At 46.3% G+C, this 12,194-nt stretch overlaps 1 protein-coding gene across 6 annotated transcripts in view; it reads left to right on the top strand.

The window, feature by feature from the left end:
* The window catches only part of glra1 (glycine receptor, alpha 1), a 164,116-nt gene extending 154,921 nt beyond the window's left edge, over positions 1–9,195 (top strand). For 3 of the 6 annotated variants that reach the window (XM_033620686.2, XM_078169610.1, XM_078169607.1), the window contains one exon: positions 1,926–8,211. In XM_033620686.2, the coding sequence (XP_033476577.1) occupies positions 1,926–2,210 (285 nt within the window). In that variant the 3' untranslated portion in view covers positions 2,211–8,211. Of the gene's footprint in view, positions 1–1,901; positions 8,212–9,058 lie in introns of those variants that run through there. The other 3 variants (XM_033620678.2, XM_078169609.1, XM_078169608.1) reach the window with 2 other exon arrangements.
* Positions 9,196–12,194: the final 2,999 nt, after the last annotated feature.

Here is a 12,194-nt window from a genome sequence, read left to right as displayed (position 1 = left end):
ATGGCAGTGTTTGTGTTGGAGTCTCTGAAGCAGATAAGGAAGTCATTGTGTCTCCTGTAATGAAAAGGCAGGGTGACGGTGCTGATAGGATTTTCAATATCTCAGCGTGCTCGGGTGAAAACGCCACGCACACACACCATAACCTTGAGTACAGCGCGTGTCAATCAGTCCAATCCATCCCAGCTCTCCGACTCACCCCTTCAATCTCCATGACGGCTCAGATAAACATGCTCGCTGTTCAGCTTCATCTCCTATTGATGACTTTTACACAGGCGAGATACGAGCTGTGTGATCGATGTTCAGATTTGATTTATGAATCCAACGTTTGGGAGGTTAAAGTGTGGAGCTCACAAGTTTCTGCTCCCGTCTGTGTGACATGGCTTCACTCTGCACATACATGCACGTCAGGTTAGTTAGTGACTCGACAGCAGGTTGATGGTCAGTCAAACATTTATATCTTTCACACTTATCAATGTTTCCAAAGGTGCGTAGTCTCTGAGCTGACTTTGTCATCAGGAGGTGACATAGTGCCACAAAAAGCTGCCGTTTCTGCTGAGATGTGGCTGCAGTGCCAGCAGGAAACTGATCTTTTATGAACCTTCTGTGCCTCAGTGTAACCACACGTTCACCACAGCGTCACTGAAATGTAAAGTTTAAATGTATCCATCATCATCCTCACTGTGACCTCGTCACATGTCCACGTTTGGTCATGGACTTTCCACGTCCACATATGACGTCCAAGGTACCCTGGGTGTGTTGGTTGCTCTGGGACGCCATGGCTTTACAGTCTGACAGGAAGTGAACACCCGTGTTGGACCCATCCATCAGACTTCTGCTGCCTTAACTTCTGTTGTTGTCCCGCAGCATTTCCCTCTGACGTCGCCAGGTGCCGTTACATAATGATGCGTAGATGTAATGAATCGTTTGCAGAATGTGCGACGCCAACATTTGTTGTGATGACTGACCGGTTGTCATGAACAGGATACAGTGGGTCCAGATAAAAGGATGAGGAGCCATGAAGTCAGTCAGCTCAATACTTTTTCATTACGTGGACAAATACACCAAATACTGATCGATCAGCTGACTGTTGGAAAACTGAGCTTTCTGTTGAACATCAGAAATGTTGATGTGACAGATGGTAAATGTCACATCATGAAGCTGAGAGGTTTTTTTGGTTCCTCTGAGACAAAGAACACAAACGTCTCAGTGGATTATTGTGATAATCATTAAATACAGACCGACCGCTGAAGTTTGTTTCTCTCCGTCTCCTCTCACATTAACATGTTAAACACATTATTGTTAACGTGTTTCAGGGCAATGTTTCCCAACTGGTGAGTCACAGTAAATGGTTCATGGGTCTCTTCTGAAAAACCAACGAGTGACTTGCAAATGTGTGAAGTCTGTAAAAACACACAGTGAATTTCCAGCATAGAGCTTTTATTTTGAAGTACCATTTCCTGCTGTAGAGTGAGGGACTAATGGGCAGCTACTGACAGAGACAGAGAACCAGCTTGACAGCATGGCCAAACACAAGGATGACTCTGAATATATTAACCTGTGTGGCCCTTGAACTGATGACTGTGGAAACATGTGCACTGTGCGGCTGCACCAGGTGGGAACCATCAGTGACAGAAATTATAGAACGTGTAAAAATCAGAATCTGAAGACAGATGAGAGCAAAATATTCTGGTTTGAGTCGGACACAAATGTTCTTCATCTTTCATCTTCACCTCACGTCATCTGGAACATTTGGTTTCATGTTTGAATCTGTGTGAAATGAACTGACATCAAACTGACCTTTGACACACACACACACACACACACACACACCTTCACACACACACTCTCATTCACAAACACACACACCTCCAACAGTAACGTCTTTCTCTGGTTCCTAACAGCCTGAGTCTTGGCCTGTGTTGCAGGAGGATGAGACAGGCGAGGGGCGCTTCAGCTTCCCCGGCTACGGCATGGGCCCCGCCTGCCTGCAGGCCAAAGACGGCATGGCCATCAAGGGCAACAACAACAACGCCCCAACCTCGGCCGCGCCCGAGAAGAGCATCGAGGAGATGAAGAAGCTGTTCATTGGCCGGGCCAAACGCATCGACACGGTGTCCCGTGTGGCCTTCCCGCTCGTCTTCCTCATTTTTAACATTTTCTACTGGATCATTTACAAGATCATCCGCAGCGAGGACATCCACAAGCAGTAGTCGAGAGGCGGAGGAGGAGGAGGAGGAGGAGGAGGAGGAGGGCGAGAACAGTGCGAAGAGGAGAGAAACAAAACACAGAAGGAAACAGAGAGAGATGACTTCAGTAGCAGATGCCATTGCCCCCTTTTTTCACACCAACCACGCCTCCTTTCCTCGTCCTCTTCCTTCATCCTCTTCCTCTTTGGGTGGAGGTTAAGTTGCTTTTTGTGGCAGTCGCCCCCCTCCGCCCTCCCTGACACCTCTTTGAGATATTTATTGCTTTCTGTTCCCTTTATCCTCCTCTCCTCTCTCCTGCCCCAAATCCCAACTCATTCCAGCTTCTTCCACCTCCTGAATAACCCGGACCAGTGCAATAGCAATGCAGTAAAATGCATGATATATGAATGTGGCAATATATTAATGAAAAGATGACAAAGTAAACACAGACCTTTGCAGGCACGCCCAACAGACTGTGTTGGAGTGGACGGACTGGAAGGACAGAAGACGACAGAGTCTTGTATTTGATTTTAGGGTTTTCTTTCTTTGTGTGGAGACAGATGTTTGCTGTCGGGACGGGGTGGGGGACGTGTGAGAGGCATACGGCAGTGTAATATACTCATATATCTATCATAGAGCGAGAAAAAAGAACTTTATTTGTAGAGGAAACACAGGCGTCTGGAAACAAGGGATTTTTCACCCCAAAATAAGGAAGGAAGGAAGGAAGGAAGGAAGGAAGGAAGGCGGATCGGTGCTTCCATTCAATACAGCAATGCAAGGATCACGCATTCTATATATCTAGATTTGCTTCAAACGTGTATTGCAGGCACTCCTCAACGCTTTTCCTCCCCGCCCCCGCCGCCAACACCACGAAACCTTGAACTGCAGAGACACTCGAGGTTCGCTGCTGCCGCTGTCAATCATACGACTGGATGAAAAAATAAAAAAATAAAATACAGAAACACTGGATGAGCAGTGCTAAAGATTTTCTGAGACAAATATCTCATTTATCTGTGTCGACGTGTTCCTCTTCCTGTCCTTCGTTAGTTTCATGTTGCATCTGTTGGTTCTTGGTTTGTTTCTTCATTTCTGTGCCAAGTAAACATGTCGCTTGTGGCCGTGCAGCGCTCTGCAGCTCCCACCTTTGTGTCAAGAGGAAGGCGGACGCTCTGACGTCAGCCGTTGTGCCGACTGACTCACAGCTTCTTTGGGGTGTTTTTGATCCCTGAGATGTTGGTTTGTTTTCACCGAGCGGAGCCGGTCGATCCTGGACTGAGTCAGATCCTCGTTTGCTTTCCTCATTGTGTTCGTGGGGACTGAACCACAGATATGTTTACATCTTATTAGTGCTTCCTTGCTTTGACCCCGCCTTAATGTGACACCCCGCCCTTCCCCAGCTGAGAGGACATATGTAGTAAACTATACAGATTATAGCACCTGTTATACCTTAATTAACTGTATCTCCATCTCATCCACCAACTGTAGCTGCAAACGCCGTCATCTGTGAGAAGCTACGTCATCGTCACCACACGGAGGACAAATGCAGGATTTATGTTGCTGTAGCCATGTTGGACGGGACTCGATCATTCTGCAGGTCATTTGTTTTTTTCACTCCGCACCAGGCTTCTCTATGCAATGACCAGTATATGCAATATGATTTTAACTTCCTTTCAGCAGCTCCATCTCAAACACGTCATGAATCAGTCAGTTGTTTTCTGGCTCATTCATCCCACTGCTCACTGCTAAACGCTCTCTGAAGCTTGTTGGTACACACAGAGGGAGTGTAGACCATGAAGAGTTAAATACATACATACATACATAACCTGTGTGCAGATCGGATCATGTTGAGACAAAGCTCTGAGCCGTCAGTGCAGAAATTTACCAGGAGAAAAATTTTATTTCTGCACAAATGTTTAATATTGTTCCTCGTTCACGTCGTCACATCTGCATCGTTTATTCCAGAAAATCCCAAAGTGCTTTTTTATTTTACAGATTTACAGAGAGGGTTTAACGTGAACACTTGAAGGAGACTTTTTCCAGTTTTGTAGCAAAACCAACTCAAAGTGAGTTAAACATTTGTTTTACCTTCACTGCAGTTGGATTGATTTCATTTAAACAGCGTTCAGCTGCTCCTCCACACAGACGTCTGTGACGTCGATCTTCTCCTCCAACTTTATGAAAAAATGTGAATAATGATATTTTCCAAACTGTTGAACCACACAGTGTTTAAAGAGCCACGTTACTGCAGCTGCAAAGAAACTACAGTCACAGAGTTTCAATAAAACCTGAAGCTAGAAATATTTCAGACTTCTGACAAACACAGACTGTCTCTGTGTGGACCTGCTGTGTTTCCTGAATGAGGATGTAAAGTGATTTAAACATATTTAACGTCACAGTAAATGTTAAGTGGAGTATGGAACATGGCATGCTGGGAAACGTGGTTCAGAACCAGGAAAATGAAAATGTCTCCTGGTCCAAATGTTTTGCTCCGACTTGGTTTTAAATCAAAACCAAAGATAAGTTTAATTTCAGTTCAAGATGTGTTGCAGGATGTGATTTTATATAAACACCAGATGCAGTATTTAAAGTTTGACACATTAACTTAAGATATAAATCAGAAATTGTATCCAGTCATCCCATCGTCACAGTTTGTACTGGTTAAACATGTTTCACCAGTTAAACTGACACACTGAGACTTTTTGGATCAGATTTGTTTCAACAGCAGTGTGTTGACATGTGCGCAGACTGTAGGAGATGATTTATTACATGATGAGTGTGTGGGACTGATGCGAAGGGCTAAGCCACGCACACACATCCTTCTGTTCACATTCCAACATGTTGTAAAGATAAAGTGGACGTGCCATAAAATTCACCACAGTAACTATGCATTTAATTCACTGATTCATCCCCAGATACAGCGACGTAATACGTTTCAAGACCGTGATCACAAAGGATGCTCTGTCTTTTTAATATTCAATTATTTCAATTCAATTCAACGTTATTTACCACAAAGGAAATTGTGGTGCCAGAGAAAACTTACAATAAGTTAACATTAACAAACCAGTAAGAACCAGAACAACCAGTGGGTTCCTCTGGTCAGGGTCACACACTGGCCCCAGTTTTTAAAACAATACAGTATTAAATATCAGAATATTCCAAAGATATATATATAAAACTAACTAAACTTACCCTGAAGTAAATCCAGATGAGATTCTTACGCAGCTTCATGGCGTCCAAATAAAAACCAGTAAAATTACTTTGAAAGAATTTTAATGTTTTGAGAATGAGCTCATTTTCAGTTTTTGAAATAAATACATATGTTTTAGCATCTTTTTAAAAGTTGCTAAAAGTTTCCAAATAAATTTGTTGTTTGAAAAAAAAAAAAGGTGCCAGGGTCGTCTGAAAAGTTGCTAAATCTAGCAACGAAATTGCTAAATTGGCATGACTGTTCATACTCAACTTCAAGACGTCAACTCTGTCATTTAGATAAGTAGAGAAAATGTAGGGAAACATCAGAGAGTCACTAGCCAGCATGCTCTTTAGATTGCTTTATAGAAAATGTGCGGGCGACTTTAACATAGCCTTTCTTCGTTGGACCATTTGATCTTTGTTTCCTGAAGCTGAAACAAAAAGTCTTTAGTTTTTCCAGAAATACTAAAATGATCTCGTTGCAACCAGTGTTCATTTTGTTGATGAAAACTATGATGACAATTGTTCGTCAGTGACCTGTTTTCAGTGACAAACACGAGAGAATGCGTTCGGAATTTCTGTTGACTACAATTAGGCTAAAACTCTGAAGGATTAAAATGACTAAATGTGACTCAAGACTTTTAATCTCAAGACTCAGACTAAATCTAAAACAGCTGTCAGAATGAACTCTGGCTGCTACGTCAACTCTCTCCCTCACGTGCTGTTTAGCTTCGTCCTAATTTGAGTCTTACTTTGTCGAAGGTAATTTTATTCACTGTGTGCAGCATCACAAGACGTGTTCTGATTTCTTGGTTCACAAACCTACAGAGCCCACAGAATAACAAAGGTGCATTAACATTAAAAAATGTTCCTTGAGAAAGCTGACTAACTGCGTAACGAGGAGTGATGTCACAGCGGATTTACTCTGGTCATGTTTGTGAGGAAATTAAGTTGCATTTATGCGTTTCTCTTTTAAAAACACAGGATGAAAGAGGCAGAGACAGAATGAGGTCTAAACCGTACATTAAGCAGGTTTACTGACGCTAACATACTGCTTAAGTTCATTCCAAAGTGACATCACCAGATCGTGGCCATCTTAGTTTGGTGGTGCGTATTTTGAGGTCTGTTCTCAGAGCTTCAGTTTTTCATCCTTTCTGTGTGATTTCACAAACCTCAGTTCCAGTGTTAATAAAGATTGTGTTCACATTGCAACAACAAGCCAATCTAAATCTAAACAACAGGAAAGGTCATTTTCCCGCGACTCCTAAATAAAGTATCTGACGAGCTCAGAGTAGCAGCGACAGGCAGACGGATTTAACGTTGTGAAAGGGTCGCAGTTACAAACCAAAACTATGCGGTTAGGTTCAGAGACAAGATCACAGTCTGAGTCAGAATAAGTGCGTTTGTCATGTTGAGTTTTGGTTTCACATGGGACACAAACAGCAGTCTCCTCTGTTCAAGTCCTGTGTCTGTTTGACGTGTCCATCCACCACGACCTTTTCCTTACACTGACTTTGTAGCTGTGTCACCTGACTTCCTTCCTGCCCCCGTCATTACGGCCACTAGAGGTTGTCACCTAACAGTAAACATAAAGTGCTTCCACAAACCACTCTTGGTCGTTTTTCTGGGTGGTAAGAGCGATGAATTACAGATACAAACCCGCCCATGTCGAGTCCCTTCAGGACTGCAGAGTGACGTTTGGCTCTGTGTCTGTAGCTTCCTCTGTGATCACGGCTTGAAGAACATCAGCAGGTTCAGTCTTTATTTTCCTCCCGTGCCATATAAGACACTGCATCTGGAGTACGTCCAAATCTCTTGGATCCAACAGCAGTCGTCCATGTTCATACGTACATATCTCTTCGTGCCATATGGAGGTTGAATATGCAACTGAAAAACGAGGACCTAAAGCATATCACGCATTCATTCAACGACCATTTTACATGACTGGTACCTTTCCTGTCTCATCGTCATTTTAAAGCTTCGTCATCGGCCTCACGTCATTGTATTAACCATTGTTCTACTGTGTGGGTCGGGGGAGGGGAGGGGGGAGGGGTTCGTAACATGAGATAGATTCTGGGTTTATATTGCATTACGATGCGATGTGATGCGTACATACGGACTGAACTAAGACAGATGTGTTTCTAAATGAGATGGATTTTAAAGTAGCATGGTTTGATTTGTCTGATTAATGATTCTGTTGGTTTTTGGGGGGTTTGTTTGATTCTCTTGTATTTTATTGTATGTATTGTACAATCTGATGAGGGAGAGGGAAAATACAGTGACTCCTGAACTGCTGTGAACTAAAGGAAACATTATTATAATTATGATTATCCTGGTTATGGTATTTATTTATTTATTTTCTTTGCACAAGTTGGAATGGCCTTAATTTTGCTTTACTTGCTTTTATTGTGTATTGGCACAAAGTGCACCCGTTTGATTTGCAGAAATTACGATGCTCATTACGATGCTTATAATCTGAGAGTGCACATTAAAGCAGGATGAAAAAAAAAAAGAAAAAGTTCAGCAAATCCTTTTTATTTTTCATTAATCTGAGAAACAATATTTTGCATGAGTATAAATAAAATGGCAGATATTTTGGCTTGTACAAAAAAATGTGAAGCAATTTGAAGAGAAAAAAAGAATGTACCGTTTCTGCTGTATCTGTATATATCTAAATATTTATTGAAATATGTCATACTACTAATTCTATTAACGATTAAAGGTTTTCTGGACAAAAATCTCTTTACCTGTTTTTGAACATTGTCAAGGTTGTTGGAGTTGGATCTTCTGCTTTCTGTTACTCGACTCAAGGATCTGTGTAATCATTAAAGAAAAAGTATTAAAAATTGCAAATGACTCTTTGCTGCAGGGCGTCGTTATTACAGACAGACATCAGGTCTCAGCTGCTGCACTCTTTGACACACTCTCAGAAATAATTCAACCTGATCTCATCACAAAGTCGTCAAACACCAAAAGTCTCTGAAAGTCCAGAAAGTCTTAAGCACATGGTGTAAAAACATGGATCACATGACTCCTGTCCTGCGTCACTCTGCTGGTCGAGTGTTTGTTTTCCTTGATGTTCTTTATTTTAACCAGTGTTGAGTCTTTAAGCACAGATGGGTCCAACTGATCAACACTCAACACTGACATGTTAAAAATGTGAAAGTACAAAAATACATGATAAATTTTACAGTTGTGTTCCGACAGTGTTTGGAGAGCAAACAGCTCACCACAAACTAACGTTCAACAACAATCCTTTGTGACCTAACTGTAGAGTTAACAAACATGGCGGATGACGGGCACAAAGAAAAAAGACACATGACTCAAGTCACAGAGACGTCGGGGGGGGGGGGGCTCAGGACGGGGAACCAGGCCTAAAATCAACTGGACTCTTGTGTAATGTCTACCCAGCATTAGTTTAACATCTGGTGCCTGTTTTCCAAAAGCATTAGCATGTGTATGCAGGTTTAATAATCACAGATGAACTCATTATAAACAGCTAACAGACTGCCTCCACTTTGTCTTTACACCAGAGCTGTGAAGGGCTGAAGATTCTCCAGACAACAGGTCAAGTTCATTTCAACAAGATGAAGGAGGAAATGATTCATTTGTGGCCCTGAGGTTATCAGAAGTAAGATTAAAGCAGATTAAAGCAGTGTCAATGTCTCTTCTATGTGCTGCAGGTCTAGCTCCACCTGCTCAGGCTGCAGGAGTGGATAATCACCTGATAGGAATCACCTGTGTGCAGCTGTTTAATTAAGGCCCCTGAGGCAGCTGGGCTCTGCTCACCTCAACACAGCTCCATCCTGCTCACGGCTCCAACCTGCTCACGGCTCCATCCTGCTCACGGCTCCAACCTGCTCACGGCTCCATCCTGCTCACGGCTCCATCCTGCTCACGGCTCCATCCTGCTCACGGCTCCAACCTGCTCACGGCTCCATCCTGCTCACGGCTCCAACCTGCTCACGGCTCCAACCTGCTCACGGCTCCAACCTGCTCACGGCTCCATCCTGCTCACGGCTCCATCCTGCTCACGGCTCCATCCTGCTCACGGCTCCATCCTGCTCACGGCTCCAACCTGCTCACGGCTCCATCCTGCTCACGGCTCCATCCTGCTCACGGCTCCATCCTGCTCACGGCTCCATCCTGCTCACGGCTCCATCCTGCTCACGGCTCCAACCTGCACACGGCTCCATCCTGCTCACGGCTCCATCCTGCTCACGGCTCCATCCTGCTCACGGCTCCATCCTGCTCACGGCTCCATCCTGCTCACGGCTCCAACCTGCTCACGGCTCCAACCTGCTCACGGCTCCATCCTGCTCACGGCTCCATCCTGCTCACGGCTCCATCCTGCACACGGCTCCATCCTGCTCACGGCTCCAACCTGCTCACGGCTCCATCCTGCTCACGGCTCCATCCTGCTCACGGCTCCAACCTGCTCACGGCTCCATCCTGCTCACGGCTCCAACCTGCTCACGGCTCCATCCTGCTCACGGCTCCATCCTGCACACGGCTCCATCCTGCTCACGGCTCCAACCTGCTCACGGCTCCATCCTGCTCACGGCTCCATCCTGCTCACGGCTCCAACCTGCTCACGGCTCCATCCTGCTCACGGCTCCATCCTGCTCACGGCTCCAACCTGCTCACGGCTCCATCCTGCTCACGGCTCCATCCTGCTCACGGCTCCAACCTGCTCACGGCTCCATCCTGCTCACGGCTCCAACCTGCTCACGGCTCCATCCTGCTCACGGCTCCAACCTGCTCACGGCTCCATCCTGCTCACGGCTCCAACCTGCTCACGGCTCCAACCTGCTCACGGCTCCATCCTGCTCACGGCTCCAACCTGCTCACGGCTCCAACCTGCTCACGGCTCCAACCTGCTCACGGCTCCATCCTGCTCACGGCTCCAACCTGCTCACGGCTCCAACCTGCTCACGGCTCCATCCTGCTCACGGCTCCATCCTGCTCACGGCTCCAACCTGCTCACGGCTCCATCCTGCTCACGGCTCCAACCTGCTCACGGCTCCATCCTGCTCACGGCTCCAACCTGCTCACGGCTCCATCCTGCTCACGGCTCCATCCTGCTCACGGCTCCATCCTGCTCACGGCTCCATCCTGCTCACGGCTCCAACCTGCTCACGGCTCCATCCTGCTCACGGCTCCATCCTGCTCACGGCTCCAACCTGCTCACGGCTCCATCCTGCTCACGGCTCCAACCTGCTCACGGCTCCATCCTGCTCACGGCTCCATCCTGCTCACGGCTCCATCCTGCTCACGGCTCCATCCTGCTCACGGCTCCATCCTGCTCACGGCTCCAACCTGCTCACGGCTCCATCCTGCTCACGGCTCCAACCTGCTCACGGCTCCAACCTGCTCACGGCTCCAACCTGCTCACGGCTCCAACCTGCTCACGGCTCCAACCTGCTCACGGCTCCATCCTGCTCACGGCTCCATCCTGCTCACGGCTCCATCCTGCTCACGGCTCCATCCTGCACACGGCTCCATCCTGCTCACGGCTCCAACCTGCTCACGGCTCCATCCTGCTCACGGCTCCATCCTGCTCACGGCTCCATCCTGCTCACGGCTCCATCCTGCTCACGGCTCCAACCTGCTCACGGCTCCAACCTGCTCACGGCTCCAACCTGCTCACGGCTCCAACCTGCTCACGGCTCCAACCTGCTCACGGCTCCATCCTGCTCACGGCTCCATCCTGCTCACGGCTCCATCCTGCTCACGGCTCCATCCTGCTCACGGCTCCATCCTGCACACGGCTCCATCCTGCTCACGGCTCCAACCTGCTCACGGCTCCATCCTGCTCACGGCTCCAACCTGCTCACGGCTCCATCCTGCTCACGGCTCCATCCTGCACACGGCTCCATCCTGCTCACGGCTCCATCCTGCTCACGGCTCCATCCTGCACACGGCTCCATCCTGCTCACGGCTCCATCCTGCTCACGGCTCCATCCTGCTCCTGAAAACCTGGGGCCTATTGCACAAAACTATGATAAGGGATTAAGCCGGGATATCTTGGTTATGGCTCAACTGGCTCAACTTATCCGTGATCCGGTTGCACAAAAGCGGGATAGTTGGACAGCGGGATATGTTATGACATAAGTTACCATGGAGATTTATTCTGTGGAACTTAGCCTGCTCCAGACCAGGCTAAGTTCCAGGATCTATTTAATCTCATCCCTTATCTCAGTCAGCAGTCACCACAAATGGAAACCAATAGTTATTCCACTGCCCACTGCACATTGTTATCACATTCAACCAGACCCACTGTCATTACTTAAACATTTGTGATCATTAATTGCAATCATTTTAGATAAATGATGATTTTGCAATCATTAGATAATTTACAGTTTCCCATAGACTATATGTAAAGGCTATTTGACCAAGAAGGAGAGTGATGGAGTGCTGCGGCAGATGACCTGGCCTCCACAGTCACCGGACCTGAACCCAATCGAGATGGTTTGGGGTGAGCTGGACCGCAGAGTGAAGGCAAAGGGGCCAACAAGTGCTAAACACCTCTGGGAACTCCTTCAAGACTGTTGGAAAACCATTTCAGGTGACTACCTCTTGAAGCTCATGGAGAGAATGCCAAGAGTGTGCAAAGCAGTAATCAGAGCAAAGGGTGGCTATTTTGAAGAAACTAGAATATAAAACATGTTTTCAGTTATTTCACCTTTTTTTGTTAAGTACATAACTCCACATGTGTTCATTCATAGTTTTGATGCCTTCAGTGAGAATCTACAATGTAAATAGTCATGAAAATAAAGAAAACGCATTGAATGAGAAGGTGTGTCCAAACTTTTGGCC

The sequence above is a fragment of the Epinephelus lanceolatus genome, chromosome 7, assembly GCF_041903045.1.
Source record: "Epinephelus lanceolatus isolate andai-2023 chromosome 7, ASM4190304v1, whole genome shotgun sequence".
Taxonomy (NCBI): domain Eukaryota; kingdom Metazoa; phylum Chordata; class Actinopteri; order Perciformes; family Serranidae; genus Epinephelus; species Epinephelus lanceolatus.
Note: the sequence above shows the minus strand (reverse complement) of the source record. Positions and strands in the feature narration are given on the sequence as shown.